The 19,693-nt window shown below is 43.6% G+C and overlaps 1 protein-coding gene across 1 annotated transcript; it reads left to right on the forward strand.

Moving 5' to 3' along the window:
* The first annotated feature begins 3,019 nt into the window (after positions 1–3,019).
* Positions 3,020–18,896, forward strand: MED6 (RNA polymerase transcriptional regulation mediator-like protein). The gene is made up of 5 exons (XM_087394342.1): positions 3,020–3,633; positions 3,997–4,171; positions 5,682–5,751; positions 6,773–6,900; positions 18,671–18,896. The coding sequence occupies exons 1-5, from the start codon at positions 3,431–3,433 to the stop codon at positions 18,881–18,883; spliced, it is 789 nt and encodes a 262-aa protein (XP_087250468.1). The 5' UTR covers positions 3,020–3,430; the 3' UTR covers positions 18,884–18,896.
* Positions 18,897–19,693: the final 797 nt, after the last annotated feature.

The raw sequence follows: 19,693 nt of genomic DNA on the forward strand, positions 1-19,693 counted from the left end.
CTCATCCAATAGAAGGAAGAATGGTCCAAGCCCCGGGAAGCCCAGCATCACCGAAAAGTGGGGAACATGGTGGGTTGTGAGTCCATGTCCTCTACTATGAATTTGTGATACCAAGGGATGAGATACACCAAATGAGGGCCCAAGAGAATAGGGCTCCTCTCTACAAGAGCCAGAGCAATATTCGAGGAGCTAGGATGGAGGAGAAAAATGCCTCCTCTATAGATGGCGACCTCTTGAATGTGGTGGCTATCTAATGCTAGGCTAGCCTAGATCCAAATCCTTGTTGATCTTTCTCCTCAAGGGGATAAGGACAACTATCTTGCCAATAACTGCCTTGTCCTATAATAGGCTCACTTCTTGTTGTACTTGCTGCTTATCAGTGGGTGACAGGAGAATTTTGATGGCTAAGGGAGTCAAGAGTGCTACCATGGAGCCCCTCTGGCCAGACCTGAGGTCGCCACCAAAAAACGAATCATCGAGTAAAGCAAAAAAACTACACTACCCACTGAGAAAGGGAGGAAAATTGAAGGAGGAAGAGGACAAAAAAGGCCCTGGAACTGGTAGGAGTGAGAAGAAATCTCCCAAAGATAGAAGAGAGCTTGCCCACCAATGCTGAAAGGAAGTACTACTGAATCCTTGTAAAGTGAGTCGATACAATGTGATCCACGGGGGAGACAATAAACCTGGGTGAAAGGATAGCCCCAAAGCATCTTCCATTGTAAGATACAATATTCCTAGAGAAGCCAGTAACTACTTCAAATGCAGAAAGGTTGTTTTACAAGGAAAAAGCCAAATGACGAAATGGAGAAAAGCACTAATGACTAAAAAGCTTAGAGCAACCAGCAAAAGCTAACCCCTATTAGAATGTCAGTAGATGAACCTCGATTCTCTAGTGAAACTTCACGTTGGATTTTCAAGCAAAGCTTGACATATATAGTGCAGGAAAGATGGGGACAACCCTCTATGAAGTAGGTTGATGAATAATATTGTTAAAGTTCATTCTTGGAATTGCACCACATGAGAAAGAATCTAACCTATCAATGTCAACAACTTGTGCTATTGGGTAGTCAAGCCCAACACAACTCTCTAGTTAGTCGATCGTAACCGTTCAACCTATTGAATTGTTAGAACCCAAATCTTCTATCATCAGCAACACGTAGGGAGACTAAGCGTAGGAAAAACATAAGTGACTTTGTATCCTCACTGTTTCAAATGGTTCAGTCATTACTTGGCTTCCATAGAATATGTCTTCGTCGACCATATTGAATACTCTTAACAACGACACAGAGTTGACCTCAATTCATTTTGCAAACCAATATTTAAGAGTGAGATATTATCCTGGGATTTCAAATTTTCGTTATAGCATTCTCGTTGGTGGTCTGGGTAACATTTAAGCCATGGGTAATTTTAGAATGAAAAATGATAACAAACTCTCCCATCTCTGTCTATCACAGTTCACACAAATTAATCTTTATAAAGATCAAAACATGGAGACACAACATCCATTCGAATCTGGAGGACAATTCCTCATTCGATTATCTCCTTTCAAAACCTGGTATAAAAATAGGGCCAGGATACCCAAACAACTCAAGTACAGTAAAAGCCCAGAAGTCTGCGCGCATAACACAACAGGAAGCAAAAAGCTCCTCAAACACAACACGCACTCCTCCTACAACAACAGAATCCACACCTAAAAACTTCAAGAACTACGACTTTCTGGAATAAGAGGATCGACGTTTATTGTCATGTGTGCAGCGATTCTAGTTCCCCTCTATGGCGCTAAGAAAGACATAAGAGAGACACTATAGATAGTCATGCACCCATATTCGATGCCACTAAGAAGACGCAAGAGAGACACTGTAGATACTCATGCACCGAGGCGGCATTTTCCACATTCCACAAACATTATATAGAACATCCCATAAGCATCCCTCTACAAAGTCAATGAACGAAGAAAGAAACTCAGGAAATCAAGAGCCATCTTCGCATCACCAATCAAACAATAAGCACGAAAACGAGTAGCCACACCGCTAAAGAGAACACCACAAAAGCAACACACCCTTCGATACAGTAGTAAAAAAAAATTAGACAAACCCCGAGAAACCCTTGCTTGTTGCAAACCATGTGCATATACTTCTTTAGAAAGTTTGCAATGCCAGGAGTGACACATCGAAACGAGAACAACACGTGCCAGAAATTCTCCCAATCGCAAGCACCACCCAATCTGAAAATTATGAAAACTCCATGTAAGGCAATTTAGCTTCTTACACGAAGCACCATCGCTTAGACCTGGGCAGGGAGAGGCCCAAAAAGGTTGTAAATAACTATTGAAAGTGCAAACAATAGAATCCTGCTTGAATTCAAGACTGGCACATACACACCCACACCCACAGGACAGGCACATACACACCCACATCCACAGGACCAGCACATCACACCCACACGTTTTAGCCCCTTGATCTAAACACCCTCCTTGAATTCAGGACCGGCACATACTTTTTTTTTGGGTGAAACCAGTGACTATAAAATTAACATAAAATCAATGTACATGACATTAGACTCCAAAAGAGAGCCTAATGGAAGCACTCAAAAACAGTGAGAAAACACTTCAAGGCTAGTAGCATCCAAATCCCTCACAGCATAACTATCATATAAAGATTGCTTGAGGGACATTCTCAAGAAAGCATATGCCTGAGGAAACTGTTGTCCCATCCTAAAATGCCATCTATGTGTCCAAATAGTCCATAGTACCCAAAAACGAGCCCAGTGAAAGAAAAGGAGGAATGGAGACATCTGAGATGAGAAGCATCCAAACATCCAGAAGAGTTTCCCGAATCTGATAGAAGTGATCAATATCCGAGAGTGCGGGCAAGACCATAACAAATGGGGAACTGTCTCACGATGATGAGAGCAACGGGGGCAGGAAGAGGAAGCAATACGACGTGCTTCCAGTTTCACCCCAATGAAAAAAGCTCCCACTATACATCTCCAAAAGAAAAGCCTCACTTTCAATGGCAAAACACGGTTGACATAATTAGGAAATGTTTGTGGACTTGAGCTGCTCAAAGTAATCAACCTGATTCCCAGTCTGCCTTTGCATGGCACAGATCGGCGAGATTACAAATAAATGCTGGATTGAGATGATGGCTTTGGGTTCATCTCCGAGGCTCTGGAGTTTGAAGAAAATTGCTCTCACGCATGCCGCTCTGAGGCCGTTCGCAGAATTACTATAATTTGTATCGATGTTAGCGATAGGCAATTGGACATTCGTGATCTTCTGAGCTAGTGGCAATTATGCGATGTTTTTGGGTTGCCGTGCTCTCATCCCTGCATGAACTGGCGGACGATTCTCAGTTATCGCCCACATTGATCCAAACGAGAGATTGACACACAAGAGAAGACCCACTTTTTATTCCTTCAGTCTTGCGCCATGGCAGGGGTTGGTGAAGGCGCCCCTCCGGGCACAGAGATGACTGGCATTAGCTTCAGGGACCAGCTCTGGCTCAACTCTTTTCCTCTAGAACGAGCTCTGGTGTTTGACTACTTTGCGCTATCCCCTTTCTATGACCGAACCTGCAATAACGAGCAGCTAAGAATGCGATCTATTCACCCTCTGGACACTTCGCATCTCTCGTAGGTGGCTTTCCTTTCTTTAATAGTTATAGTTTGCGACCAACTTGCATTAAATATATTCGAAGGTGTTTCTCGTCTAAATTCAGAATCGAAAATCTTTCCCGCTTAAGAGCTAATAGTCGAAGGTCAAAAAGGGTTTGTGAGATCCCAGATACGATACTTATTAATTTTGTTTCAGGAAAGATATGTATGTATGAATTTATTTATCTATCTGTTCGTACATACATACATACATACATATGTGTGTTGTGTGTGCAATAATGTGCTACTTTTTAATGTTTTGGAGAAGTTTATAGGAGGAGGAATGTGAGTAGGTTGCTGCATTTGAGGAGCCCTGACCTCTGAATGCTGTTTGGCACACAGGAAAATGACAGGAATTGAATATATGCTCCATGAAGTTCAGGAACCTCATTTGTTTATTTTCCGGAAGCAGAAACGGGATGGCCCAGAGAAAGCGACTCCCATTTCTGCATACTACATTTTAGATGGTTCCATCTACCAAGCCCCTAATTTACATAACGTCATCGGGTCACGAGTGGTATTACATGATTCTTGTTGTTTATATTGAAGAACATGGTTTGTTTTTACACAGTATTTATCTTAGCTACAGTCCTTACTGTCAATTGCTGGTTACTTATTTCATGAATGGTACAGAAGCTGGGTGAAGTGCTGGCTTCATTTTTGCAAAGTACTTTTATAGGTGAAATAGAAGAGAAGAAGAAGATGGATCTGAAAGTTATACCCACTGGCGTATGAAAAGTGAAAGGATTCTCCAAGTGTGGTTGTTACATGCTAGGCAAATAGAATGAATTGCAGTACAAGTGTCAGACAACAACGTCCCTTTATGCAGCTGCAAATGTGTGAGAGTAGTATCTGTTCTGGTCTGCCAGGTCATAGTCCTGCTCTGTTTGTCTGAAGCAGCCTCGTGGACTTTTTCACAAGGCCTGTTGGTTGAACAAGTTGGCTAGGGGCTCAGTCAATCAACAGGCTGGACAATGGGTTGGTTAGCCTGATTGGCCACCTCGGATGATATTAACTCTGCTGATTTCTAGATTCATGTTTCATTTTGATATATACCGGTTCGCTGATTGGCTGGCCAGTCTAAAGATAGACTTCGAGTTTTGTAAAGGACTACATCGTCTCCCAATTTTTTTTACAGAGAAAATGAACTTCTATTAATGCTTAAAATCCAACCATACAAATTGGCAAAACCGGAAAGGTGCCAATCGTGGCCAAAAACAAGAACGGGCTGAAAGAAAACCCGCCTGTTGCCTGAGATCCCAGCTCACTGCCTAGGGATTCTCTGTAACAGGGGCTAACCATCGTCTCCCAATTGGATGTGCAGCTCCATTGTATTTGAAGGTCTTTAGAGGATTGACTTACGAGACATTTGTGTCAGGGATTGTTAGGTTTTGAGAGCTAGAGCACCGTGTTCCTTAAGTTGAGTTGCTTGTTTGGCTCATAAGTAACATGAGGTGGCATTGCACACCACCTTATTGGTTGTTTTTGGATTTCGTTTATGTAGTGGGCACACGCACTTAGGTCCTGCCTCTTGATATCCTGTTTTGAAACTGCTTGCCTCTTTAGGTTGGAGTTGCCTTCTTTTAAAGATGTCCAAGTTGTTCTAATATTCAATTTTGAGGGAGATGGATCCAACCGATTCTACTCCATGTTCTTATGATGCCTTGTAATATTCATTTGAATGGGGACAGCCTGATTTGAGTGAGCTTGATATAAAGCTATGGGTGCTCAAAAAACGAGTTCATGAAAGTTCCTTCAACTATGTCCTGATTTAGCTCCTCCTTCCCAATTGTCCTTTTTTCTTGTTGTCTAATATGTTATGGACTCTCTTTATTAAAAATCAAGCTCTTGTTTCTTAGACATCATTAATTCAATTCTCCCAATCTAATGTTGTAAGAGATCTCTAAAGGTGATAAAATGGTATGTATTTACAAGCATATGACACATTAAAATGATTTGAAAAAGTGTTTTTGGCTTTGCATTTTATCTTTGCTTTCACGAGTTTAGCTTGATCTGTGGCTTGGCAGGTAAGGGCCCTTTATCACATCTCAAAAGCTTTTTCTGAGGCTGTAACAAAACTTGAGAAAATAGGATATGGTATGCTGCTCTCTCTTTGTGGAGAAATACCTTATTAACTGGTTCCTTAATTTATTTCATTGTTTGCATTCATTGGGGAGTGGAGTGGCCAATGTAAAATGAGAGTCATGAGCATGTGCACAATAGATCAATATAAATGCCATAGTATGTTGCAAAAGCTGTTGCCAAACACAACGAATGCATGTTTGATTGAATGCTGAATGCAGAAATTGCATCATCATGAAGAGTTCATGCCAGATTGGCCATCCATTGTGAAGGAGCACCCTCGTGGAAGGATTTGTGGCTATGTTGATGCCTACATGAGAGAAAGAAAGAAAGAAAGTCTATTAATGTCCACTGGAGACCAAAAGGTCTATGAGACAGCAAGAAACCCTCTATTACATCTGCCTTAGGGAGGGCACATGGCAGCTCCCAAGGAGTGCAAAGGCAAGCCCCATTATTTTAGAGTATCTACATAATAGTCTGAAAGAGTAAACAGCCATACATCAGCTTAAGACCGAGAGTCTTTTGGTTTTGACTTAAAACTCTTTGAGAGAGAGAAAGAAGAAAGAAAGAAAGAACTTATATTAACACCTTCAGAAGCCCTCACGGGACTATGAGACAAAGTACACACCAAAAAAGTGTAGCTACTACATCTCTGAAACTCAGAGAATCGAGGAGTGCTCATGGCATCTCAGCTCGAGATTATTTAGTACACATCTAAGTTCTAGTCTTATATCAAAAGTGGCCTGCATTAAATGGTCTAAAGTTGAACGTTGAGAAAGGATGTAAAAACATTTAAAGAATGTGTTTGTGTTTTGAATTTCCTTTTTAGGTATCTGGACTTGTTTCTCTTTGTTCACTCTAAACTTGAATATAGCACATCTCATTTGCCTCTATTCTTGAATATATTCAGCATCATTTCAAAACGTATCCAAACTTGAGAAAGGAGTTTGAATTTAATCATGTAGAGGAGAGCTATGTGTTGCAGGCAAGGTTAAATGATGTAATTAACTGTGTTTATGGTATTCATGAATTTCAGATAGTGAAGCAGAGGGAACAAAATCTGAAAGCAAGGGAGCACTTGATGAGGATAGAAGGGGAGATGATGTCTTTGATGTGAAAGAAGTTATGAGAGTTGATCAAATTCTTGCTGCTGTACAAAGGAAGGTAAATACTGGTCCAGCTTCTAGTAAGAAGAGCTTATTTAGTGCTGATTTTGTAAGGGAAGTGATGGGTAACTTGCATTTTGTTGTTTTAAAAGATCTATGCAATGTGGAAAAATGTGTTTAAGAAGAAAAGGAACTTCTTGGATATTCTTTTTCCTGATAAGCTTAAAAGTTTCCTTTGTGGGTCATTCAATCTTACCAGCTCACCATTCTTTGAAGTACATTCAGAGAATAAGCTGGTTTTCAGCTCTAAGTTTTTTTAAATTTAAAAGAGCGCTTTTTTGAGCCCTTTCCTGACCTGAGACTCTAAAAGAGCAAAGCAATAGAAGCCTCCAGAGCATCCCTACTTTTGGCTCTGATAGCAGCGGCCTCCTTCTTAGCTTTAAGAAGAAATTCCTTAATGTCTTGAACTGCATTGTACAAACTATTTGCTTTAGAATCCCCATCCCTGAAAGCATTAATCGAGATGTTGGAGATCTACGATCTTCTTAAGCTTGAAGGATTTTGGGGTTAGCCTTGAACTAGGGCTCAGATCTCTTGCCTAAAATCAAACTAACCAATAACTGGCTTGTGGTCGGACAAGAGAAGTAGCAAGCTCCCTACCTCTGATAACAATACCATTTTCCAACCATCTGTCCTGTTTGCATTCAACATGTTGAAGTCCCTAATCAAAATTGGAATGTTTCCAAGAGCATACTAGAATCCCAGGTCTCTCTCCTATCCTTGCAAGACGTGGGAGCATAAACAGATACAATGGCAAGCTTTAGATCCAGGTAGGTGAGTCCAGTGCAACCCACCTATTAGCTGTATCTATTATATAGCTGCTGTCACAAGAAGCAGAGGAGCTAAGTATACCAATTGCATTACCCCCATTATCTTCTATATGATTGGATGTCTTCTTTTGTCCAGTTTGTTGTGGAGGGTGATTCAAGTTACCTTAAACTCTTGGATTGCCAATTGATTGCTCGTCAGCCACCTGGAAATCTCAAGTGACCTAAGACCCCTCTTTCATCCCTTTTTTTCAGCCCTCTCTTCCGTCCTCTTTCAGCCCGCACTTTGAAGTTTCAACCCTCTCTTTCAGCCCTTCATCCCTCTTTCCAGTTTCAGCCCTCTTTCAAGTTCCTGGCTTCAAGAAGCCATATCCCCTTATCAAGTGAGATTGTGGTATGTATTATGCATTATGTTTTAAGTTACAGGGAGGCTGTAGCATCTAAATGTGTATTTTCTAAACCCCCTTGTGATGTGGCATTTCCCCATTTTAGCCCTTAGAGAAATCCCAAAGCGTTTCCATTTCCGTTTCCCATTTCCTTGTTTTCGTTTCCTCTAACTATGCCCAGGATAGCCTCTTGGATCACCTGTGGATACATCTTGCTTTAGTTATTCCAAGCACTCTTTGTGAATCTGCCTACGAAAATGCTCTGTTTTGACTCACTGGACCAACATAAATGTCTGGGATTGCTTTTTCATTATCACTTTAAGTTGAGCCACGATAGGTCATGAGATTGCCTTGCATCCTTCTCAATAAGACCTATATTCTGCATCACATCGTGCATGAAAATATGGAGCGTTAACCTATGAAGTTAGATGCAGCCCCCCAAACCTCGAGAGTATCCAAGAGATGGACAATGCTAGATCCCTATGCTAGCATTGTCTTTCTTGTCCCAGCTTGTTATAGATGGGGACACGAGGTTGTGATATGCACGTCACACAATGGTTCACATGTATGGGTGACAGATGGTTAGGTTGACCCTTATCAAATATCCTAGCCCCCTTCTTATGCACATGAGAGAGAGAAAGATCACAATGTGACATGGTGGGATTCCACACAGAGTGTCATCACCTCTTTTCTTTTTTCTTTTTCAAAGAAAAGACTTCTATTAAGTATGAAAAAAAGTGCCAAGAGCAAAGCTCAAGGGAAAAGTACATCATTTGAGGCATGAGAAGACAAATACCCTAATGGGGCAAAATTATACTACTGTAAGAGAGCTAGAGAAAATCTAGGGTTGAGGCCGAAAATGCTCGACGCTGTGGGGGGGACTTCAAGAAGAACAGGGAGCCGCTTCACTCCCTGAAGAAAATAATCCTCCTGGTAAAGGCTGCCCGTGAAGACCTTGCATGCTTCCTTAAATGGCCACCGAGGGGTGTATTTGTCATGTGCACGGATTGGTATCTGATGTGTACTAGGTACACAAGACTAGCTCAGGTTAGCCTGGGGAGGCTTAGAGCTAGGCAGGCTTGATTCTCGGGTTGAGTGGCAAGGGTACGGACTATTTATGGGTCTTCGCTATTTTTGGCGCTCGGGGCCCGAGTCTATAAAAGGGGCCCAGGGGGTTCAGTTCTCAGTGTGCAGTTGGGAGCAAGTCTCGTTCCCAGGTGCCAGGTCTGATCCTGGATTGAGTCGCGGACGCGCGCCTGCATCTTAGCGTAGCCCAAGGCCCAGTGGCAGATCCAGGGCTTCACAGCGCCACCTGGTGGTATGGGACACCAGGCTGGTTTGGATTTGATTGGGAGTTCGTGCCAGTAGCTCAGCTCGTGGCTCGGAGGGGACATCTTCTGATTCGGGATCACATCCCGTAGATGTCATGGTTGGGTGGTGAGCAGCCTGCTCAGATCTGATGTTGTGTGTGGTTGTTTTGCAGATCAGGGGTTTCAGGAGTGCTGGGACGTGTCAGTTGGTATCAGAGCCAACTCCTGAGGTAGGAACTTCTGATGCGGGAATTTTTGACGGATTTTTCCTCCAGGTATGCCCTGAATTTCGAAATCTGTTGCTGCGTTTTCTGCTGGGTACCTGGGTTAGCAGGGGTGGACAGATGTGAGGGAAAAGGTAGAAGAAAGGAGGGAGAGATTTCGAGATTCCTGAAGGAGCTTGTGAGAGAAGGCTGTAGGAAGCCGGAGAGAGAGCAGAGAAGTAGGAGAGAGAGGCGAAAAGGCTGCGAGGGAGGCGTAGAGGTGACGCCTAGGCTGTACGGAATCAGGCGGGTGCAGGAAGAGGCGCTGTAGGGCAGCGAACAGGCTGTGAGCAGCCTGCGTAGAGGGTGCTTTTTTCGAAAAAGCACCCCCTCCAAAGCTGGGGGAGCTTGGCCTTTTTTGGAAGCAAGGCTTCCAAATAAGGCTGCCCTGCTCCCTATATAGAAGGGGCAGGGTACCAGCCTACCCACAGCCTCGCCTAGTGCCTTGTAGCTGCCCCTCGAGTCGCGTGCCTGCCTGCACCAGCCTGCTTCAGCCTGTCCGTACCTGCGCCAGCCCTGCAACAGCACCGTACAGCTGCGCCAGCCTGCGTCAGCCATCGCCATCCGTACGGATCTGCATCAGTACCGTACGGATCTGCATCAGCACCGTACAGCTGCGAACCCTGCCTGTGTCAGCACCTCCTGCATCGCACCTGTACCTGCAGATTGTACGGATGCCGTATAGCCACGTCAGCAACTGTACGGCCTGCGTCAGCAGATCGTACAGCCACGTCAGCAGCTCGTTCGGCGCAGGATTTCGCACGTGCATCCGGTAGCGGGTTCAGCGAAATTTGGGGATTCGTGGGCTTTCGGTTCGCGTTCCAACATCTCTTTCCGTCGGCATCTCTTGGGACGGTTTTCCTCTGCTCCATTCTCCTTTGCGCTTCGTTTCAGTCAGTTATCTCTCTCAGTTTATATTCAGTTCAGATTTCAGTTATGTCTGATGCTGCAAATCCCAAGTTCACCATGGGAGAGCAGGATTTGGATTATACTCCTGTGGGAGAGGAGGATCAGGGCCTTCAGTGAATTTACGACTGCTCTAGATGGAAAATTCGAGCAGGTCAATGCTAATCAAACGGGGTTGACACAGCAACTCCAGGGGATTCAAGCTACTCTCACCCTTCTGGCTAGCACTGTGCAGGCACTCACACATGTGGATGCTATGGCTTCAGTGCTAGGCCCGAATATAACTCCAGACCCTTTTCCGGGCGACCAAAAGTCTAGAATGAAAGAAGTAGTTGACACTTGGTTACACAAGTGGCAGGTACACTTTCAGTTCCACCCATACCCAGATGAGAAGAAGATCCAGCTTGCAGCGGGGTTCATGTCAGGTAAAGCATTGCTATGGTGGAAGGAACTCCAGCCTAAGCCCGATACATGGACAGATTTTGAAGGGGTCTTCAGGAAGGAGTTCCTGAAGAAGGAGGATGATTACGATATCGTTGGCAAGCTCAAAGCCCTCGATATGTCAAAATTAAACTTGACCTTTGAAGTTTATCTTCAAATATTTCGGGATCTGCAAACCAGGGCCACTAAGATGGATCCAGTGACCTTGTTAGGTTTCTTCGTGGATGGTTTGCCAGACTCCTACAAGTTGCAGATAAAGAACAACAAATGCACAACGTTGTAGGAGGCCATGACTTATGCGCGCATATACGATGATACCATGGCCGGTACCAAAGCAACCACAGTTACCGACACGAGTGGAAAGAACAAACGCAAGTTCTTTCAGCATACGACTGGTATTGGGGAGACGAAGTCTACGGACAACGCCTCCAAGAAAAACTTGACTCCAGCAAAGAATGGTAAAGCCCGTTTCCTTCGCACTCTGAGGCTCAAGAAAGGACGATGCTTCTATTGCGAGGAGTGGGGCCACACAAAGAATGAGTGTCCCAAGCGTAAGAACCAAAAGTTGGTGCTTGGACCGAAGCTCCAGGCGGGTCCACGTACCGCAGCCAAGGGAGCGAACCAAGTCACGATGACAGGTATTTCAGTAAATGTCATTACCTGCCCACTCTCTTGTAATTGTACTTTCAATACTTCGTTGTTTGGTTCCCATGATCTTTTCCGAGTTTATGGAGAAGTTAGGGACCAACAGGTTCACATTCTCTTTGATCCGGGCAGCTCTCACAATTTTGTTAATTACAAATTTGTGCAGAAGATGGGGCTGTCCACAGTACCTAGCGACCACACCTATGAGGTGCAGCTTCCAGCTGGGAAGCAGTTTTGGGATTGCAAGGTTGAAGCGCTTCCTATCCGGATTCAGGCCTACACGGGAGCTCTTACATGTTATGTTATGCATCTGGAGCATGTAGACTTGTTGATCGGGATAGAGTGGTTTAAAACCCATAATATTCAGATCGGATGGACGGAGCATACGCTTTCTTTTGTAGATAAGGACACCCAATTTTGTATTCAGTGTGATAAAATTCCCTCTTCTCAGGGACCTATTGTATCTGCGATGCAGCTTCGGAATATATTAAACAATTCTCATTATGATGTCTATCAGTGTGTTTTGATTCCACTTTCTTCATTTGTTGTTTCTGTAATTAACAAAAATGAATTAAGTGTGTTTGAACACCGTGAATTGAGAATGTTGTTAGATAATTTTAAGGACGTATTCCCAGCTCAATTGCCGGAAGGTTTACCTTTAGAACGGGCAGTAGATCATCGCATAGACTTAGTCCCAGGGGCTCAACCTATCAGTGTACCACCTTATAGGATGAGCCAAGTAGAGGAGGATGAGTTAGCTAGCCAGCTGCAGGATTACCTGAATATGGGCTATATTCGCCCAAGTAAATCACCTTGGGGTGCACCTGTCCTCTTAAGAAAGAAGAAAGATTCTTCGTGGAGAATGTGTATAGATTATAAACTATTAAATAAAGTCACAATTAAGAACCGCTATCCTTTACCTCGTTCCGATGATTTGATAGACCGTTTGGCCGGAGCGAAGTATTTCACTAAGATTGATTTGCGTACGGGTTATCATCAAATCCGTATCTATGCTAAACACATAGATAGGACCGCATTCCGGACTAGGTATGGTCATTACGAGTTCCTCGTATTACCTTTTGGTTTGACCAATGCTCCTGCTACTTTTCAGCAGATGATGAACGATTTGTTCAGGGATTTTCTGGGCAAATTTGTTGTAGTGTTCTTAGATGACATCTTGGTATATAGTAAAACGCTTGAGGATCACATAGGACACCTTCGGGTTGTCTTAGTTGTTCTAAGACACCAGAAGGTTTTAGAATGGCCTATCCCTCAGACTGTGAAACAACTTCGTTCTTTCCTAGGATTTACGGTATTTCTTCGGAAATCTGTGCGTGATTATTCACATATCACGGCACCCCTGACAAACATATTGAAAGGTCGTGGACGCAGGTCTACCCAGCCGATCTCTTGGAATGATGCAATGAACAAGGCTTTTGAAACCTTGAAGTTTTCTATCAAGGAAGCACCCGTTCTTGCATTACCCGATCCTACTCGGCCTTATGTTTTAGAGGCCGATGCGAGCAATTATGCGATTGGGGCAGCTCTATTCCAAGAGGGCAGACCTGTAGCTTTCGAGAGTAAGAAGCTAGACGACACTCAATATCGTTGGCCCACATTTGAGAAGGAACTTTATGCTATAGTGTATGCTCTTAAGGTTTGGAGACACCACTTGTATGGTTCAAAGTTCCTTGTATTGACTGATCACCAGTCAATTAAGTATGTGTGTGATGGATCAGAATTGAGGGGAAGGAAAGCTAGATGGGCAGAATTAATGCAAGATTTTGATTTCGAAATACGTTATCGTAAGGGTTCGTTGAATAGTGTGGCGGATGCCTTAAGTCGAGTTAAGTTTGTAAATGCTCTGTCATTTACGGAAATATCCTCAGACCTATTTCAATCCTTGAGAGGGCTATACGCAACTGATAGTCATTTCAGTTCTTATTGGTAGAGAGTCCAGGATGGGAGCTCCGTGGTTGACCAGGACTCAGGGATTGTGCCACCTACGGTACAGGCGGCGGGAGGTCAGTGGATGATTAGGAACGGCTTGCTGTTCCGGAATGAAAAGATTTGTGTGCCTGATGTTTTGGACCTTAAATCCAAGATTCTCTGGGAGTGTCATGATGCTCCTAGTGCTGGACATCCGGGTATACATAGGACTCTGTCTCTTGTGAAGCATACCTTTTATTGGCCTAAGATGCGTGCATTTATAGAGAACTATGTAGTAGGTTGCCGGGTTTGTCAGGTTACTAAGGCCGAACGCCTTAGAAGCGCGGGCTTATTACAGCCATTACAGATTCCAGGTAATAAATGGGAAAGTATTTCCATGGATTTTATTACTGGTTTGCCTCGAACACGCAAGGGTCATGACTCCATTTGGGTCATAGTAGACGGTTTGACAAAAATGGCTAGATTCTTACCTACTAGAACAACTATTTCAGCTGTTCAGCTGGCTCACGAGTTTGTGGACCACTTGTTTAAGCTGTATGGTTTGCCATCTGACATAGTCAGTGACAGGGACTCAAAGTTTACAAGTAACTTTTGGACACTTGTATTTGAGAAGTTGGAAACTACTCTAAGTATGAGTTCCTCGGATCATGCACAATCCGATGGCAATACAGAGAAGGTCAACCAGTTGGTTGAAGACATGCTTCGGGCATATGTATCTAAGAGACAGTCTTCATGGGAAGATTATCTACCTATGATTGAATTTGCTTACAACAGTGCAAAGCATTCTAGTATGGGTTACAGTCCTTTTATGCTTATGTACGGGTTTCAACCTAAGTCACCAGTTATGGTTGGATTAAAAGGGATTCAAAATGATGCTGCTAAGAACTTCTTGCTAGATATGCAGGAAATGTTGCAGTTTGCCAAGGAGTCTATTAGAAGTGCCCAAGATTGGGACAGATTTTATGCTAATAGACATCGTTCACCTAGAGAGTTCTCTGAAGGAACGATGGTATATTTGCGAATTCCTAAAGAATCCAAGAGCCTAAGTACTGGTTTGGTTCCGAAATTATCCCCCAGATACTCTGGCCCATTCAAGGTCATTAAAAGAATTGGACCAGTTGCATATCGACTAGAATTTCCTCCTGATGTTAAAGTCCATCCAGTCTTTCATGTCAGTAGACTGAAAGAAGTTTTGGGTGCGGAAGATCAACTTGTTTCTCCTCATGAGATTATAGGAGTTACAGATTTGACTTTTATTCCTCACGAACCTGAGTGTATTCTTGAATTTCGTGAAAGACAGATTCGAAATAGAACTATCACGGAATACAAGATCAAGTGGAAGGATCGTGTTGAGGAGGATGCAACATGGGAGACATTACAAAACCTCCAAAGAACATTCCCGGGTTTTTTAGCGAACTCAGGAGTGAGTTCTTAGAGGAGGGGGAGTATGTCATGTGCACGGATTGGTATCTAACGTGTACTAGGTACACAGGACTAGCTCGGGTTAGCCTGGGGAGGCTTAGAGCTAGGCAGGCTTGATTCTCGGGTTGAGTGGCAAGGGTACGGACTATTTATGGGTCTTCGCTATTTTTGGCGCTCGGGGCCCGAGTCTATAAAAGGGGCCCAGAGGGTTCAGTTCTCAGTGTGCAGTTGGGATTGTGCAGTTGGGAGCAAGTCTCGTTCCCAGGTGCCAGGTCTGATCCTGGATTGAGTCGCGGACGCGCGCCTGCATCTTAGCGTAGCCCAAGGCCCAGTGGCAGATCCAGGGCTTCACAGCGCCACCTGGTGGTATGGGACACCAGGCTGGTTTGGATCTGATTGGGAGTTCGTGCCAGTAGCTCAGCTCGTGGCTCGGAGGGGACATCTTCTGATTCGGGATCACATCCCGTAGATGTCATGGTTGGGTGGTGAGCAGCCTGCTCAGATCTGATGTTGTGTGTGGTTGTTTTGCAGATCAGGGGTTTCAGGAGTGCTGGGACATGTCAGTATTGTATATGTGCAAATACTAACCAATGTGTGTGAAACAGGACTTCTACTAAAGTCAGTTAGCAGTAACTAGTTTAGGGTAAACTGAGATACTAGACAGCAAGATTAGCAGAAATAGAAGGGAGAGAGAGGGGGAGTCACTCTTACTAGGAAGAGGGCATGGGAAGTGATATCTCCCACGGGGCTGGCTAGCTTGATGCTAGATTTAGTCCTTGCATGTACAGCTAGTAAGCTGATGCTTGAATGTTCCAAACTCATAGAGTAAATCTGAATTGTATTGATCATGAATGCCTTGCAAATACAGCTGAGCCCCTTTTTATAGGTCTAGGAAATTGGGCCAGCACACAATTTTATATGGGATAATGCAGCAGTGGTGTTGCGTTGCAAGCCTTCATGCAACCCTAATAACACTACTAAGTGTACAAGGAAAATACTAGATTGTTTATAATTAGTGGGACTTTTTTATAGACTAACACAGCCCATTACTTAGCTGACTGCTAAACTAAAACCCACTATTGTTACAGTGTGTGCAGGGTGGACTGGGAACCATTCAAAGCCTCTGTGATCTAGATCTCGATGTGCTCGCCAAAATCTCCCATGAAGTATCCACACAGGCATGTGCAGGTCTATAAGAAGAGCCAGGAATGTATCACTTCTTTTCTTTTGGGAGAGGATGGGGATGAAATAGCATGGGGAGAGAGGTATCACTTCTTTTCTTTTGGGAGAGGATGAGGATGAAATAGCATGGGGATAGATCGTTAGCATAAGCGGGTAGACCTTCCTCCAACACCTCTGGTTCAATCATGAACATGTCTTTTGGATCTTTGTCGGAGTCACGTAGTCCTCGAAGAAGTTATGACCCAAGAAATAGAACCTAGTCTACCTCACTATTATTAAGGTCACTGTATTGCTTATATAGATCATGTAGCTATTATACTAACTCTTCTTTCGTGTGAGTTCTTCTAACCAATGGTGCTGCTACTTTTGGCACGCTACCTCCTTTCGGGCCTTGTTCATGGCACCAAGACCTCGAATTTCTCTCTCATGAAAGCATACTGGCATTGCAGCACGGGTGGTGGAACTTTGGGCGTCGGCTTAACTCCCCCTCTACTCAATTCTCCGCTTGCCATCCTTCATGGAATCAAAGTAAACATTACATTTCAAATTTTAAATGAAATTTGTCATAAAAAAGAGATGTGAAATTCCTTTTCCCAACTCGGCATCCTCTCTACCACTGGAGAAAACCTAGTGACAACTGAGGCAGGTAGACCCTATGGTCAGCCGAGACCGCCAGCGCACACATACATGTCACCATTTGGGACTTCTCCTAAGAAAATAAAGAGTAATCTTTATTAGAATTGACTTCGGTCAAAGAATGGTGAAGTTGGTTAACCAGGAATAAGTTTTATTGTTTTACTTTTGCCCTGCATTGGTAGAAAGAGGACTGGGGACGTCCACAAGGGACTAGAAATAGTCCAAGAACTAGGAATGCATGCATTTCGCTAACTTGTAATGGGTTAGTGCTGGAATTTGTTCGTTTAATGTGTAGGACCTAAGAGAGTGCAAAAGGGACTCAAGATTGGGGAGAAAACCACAAAAAGCAGGTCCCCCAAGGCTCTTAAGCAAGGACAAGGGGGCATCTCTTTAAAAGAGGGCCCACAAGACTAAAAAGACACCTGAAGCCTCCAATTTAGGAAGAAAATCCAGAAAGCTTAGCTTTTATGAAAAAGTAGCTTTTAGAAAGCACACCCTATCTTTTTGCTAGGCCTAGTCTATAAAAGAAAGGCCTCTGGCCTCCCAGATGTATTCAGAATTGTACTCTGTTCTATGCCCTTTCAAGAGCCAGTTGTACAAAGACTATTCTATTGCAATAAAGATCTTCGGGGGGGTCCAGCCCTTATTTCTGGGCCCTAGTGCTGTGTTTTTCTCCTTACCCTTCTCTCCCAACACTCTATCTAATTGGTGATTCAACTTCCACAGCTCCAGCATGTATCTCGAGAAGTGTACGGATTTTCCAGCTCCAGGTTACATACCACCTCAACCATCATACAGGCCTTATTGCTTTCTAGTCATATACCAGATAACGTTTTGCTTAGAATTTTATTGTTATCAAAGTTAAGTCCAGGATTTAATTCAGAAGCCAGTCATTTCACGTTCTCATGCTTGTTCCCATTCTGTGTGACTATGCCTTGAGAGGCAAGGATCCGGCCACAAAGACGTTGGTTCTTGAAGCCCCTCCAGAATGGAGGACAGGTAGATGGCTCAGCATATTAGAGAATGATGGGTTCCTAAGACTTAAGCCTATGCCCCCTAATGTTATGCCATTAGTCTTCCAACTCATGGGTCAGATGGAAATCCTATCAACGGTATTCCTGTTGTGGTTGTCATTGGGCATGTGCTCGCTTCAAATGCTCTCATGAAATTGACTAAGTACTAATAACGTTCTCTTGGGAAATTCATGTCTTCTGTAACTGTCCTGGTGTAAACTTGTAGTTCAGTATATCATTGGCTTTTCAATCACGACTGCAGTTTTAGTCTTCCCAATTTTGTCATGTCTGTAGTTTTGGTCGTAATGGGATCAATTTATCTGCAGATGGTATCCAGGATCCATCACCGATTTTCACTGCATTTCAGTTGTAATGGCATGTGCCTCATCCACTTCATTTTTTAAATTACGAATTATGTTATGTCTGTAATTTGGGTTGATCTGTGGATGGGATATAATACCCAATTATGTTATGTCTGTAATTTGGGTTGATCTGTGGATGGGATATAATACCCAATTCGTGAATGCTGAACTTAGTTTGTTGCTTTGTTGCTCATCTCATCTGCTTCCCCTCTCGATCACCACTGCGCTTAACTCGGGCAGGGGTGATTCCAACTTCCTGGACACTTTCAGATTAAAGTCTGCTGTCTGCAAGGAGAACTGGGATTTTTGTTAAGGTCTGACGTCAGAAGTTTCTGGTCTTTAATTTTCATTTTATCGAGCTCCAAGATTGTCCAAAATTTCAAACAGCCTTTTTATGAACGGACTCATGCACGTGCACAAGCAAGAGAGAGAGAGAGAGAGAGAGAGAGAGAGAGAGAGAATGCTCAAGGTCTTGGCATTGGCAGTTGCCGCCAGCACCCCCTCCTCCTCCAGTTATGCCTGCTGTTGCTCTGGAGAATGTTACTTCTGGCAATGCCACACTGAATGATGGCGCTCAAATACAGCCGGCACAGCAACAAATTGGTGGAGTGGATACTTCAACTCTAGGTAAGCAGGTAAACAAGGCCCCATCTATTGAGCAACCCTTAGCTAAGAGAGTAAAACCAGAGAGACTATGATGAGTTTCAGCAGCTACATCCAGTTCCTCTTCTATTTCCAATGTGTGCATGTACCCCCACCTGGATCCACATGCGTCTATCGATATGCATCCCCACATGCCCTTGTTACTGCAAATTTTTTTCCTCCAAACATACTATTTAATATCACAAGTTATTCCCATTTTCCCATTTCTGTCTCCAATTCCTCTTCTATTTTCCACATATTCCCACCTCTGTGCATGTACATCCACTCAAATCCATGTGTGTCTCTCGATATGCATCCCCACATGCCGTTGTGTGCCACAGTTGCAAGTACTTGCATGCATGTGCTTGTGTGGATGCCCACATGCGCTCATGCTTGCATGTGCGTGCACGCACATGCAGTTGCATTTTGCAATTGTGGACCACGCCTGTGCGTGCAGGCACTTCTAGTCTTGCATACATGCATGCACACATGTACATGCACATGCACCTGCATGCACACAAGGGGGCTCCTTTGCAAATTTTGTCTTGGAAGGTAAATTTCTAATTCTTTTGTGAAAAAATACCTATACCTTTCTCGAAATGTTATCCTTTACAATGCCTCAAATATGTTCACTTCAAGTTTTGATTATATGCTCAATCTTGCATAAATGTTCTCTCTTAAAAATGCCATTTATAGAACCATGTGATAATTAGAGAAGGATCTATTGGAATATATTTTCACAGCTTGCGTGGGTAATTTGAAATATTTGTTCCTTTTTTTGAAGATGGTAATTACATATGGGGGGAAGTGGGTTTGCATAAGTTCAAAATCCAGATGGCAAGATGCTTATGTAGTTACTCCATGAA

This window comes from Dipteris shenzhenensis, chromosome 2 (genome assembly GCF_047967505.1).
Source record: "Dipteris shenzhenensis isolate YYH24624 ecotype China chromosome 2, Dip_SZ_1.0, whole genome shotgun sequence".
Taxonomy (NCBI): domain Eukaryota; kingdom Viridiplantae; phylum Streptophyta; class Polypodiopsida; order Gleicheniales; family Dipteridaceae; genus Dipteris; species Dipteris shenzhenensis.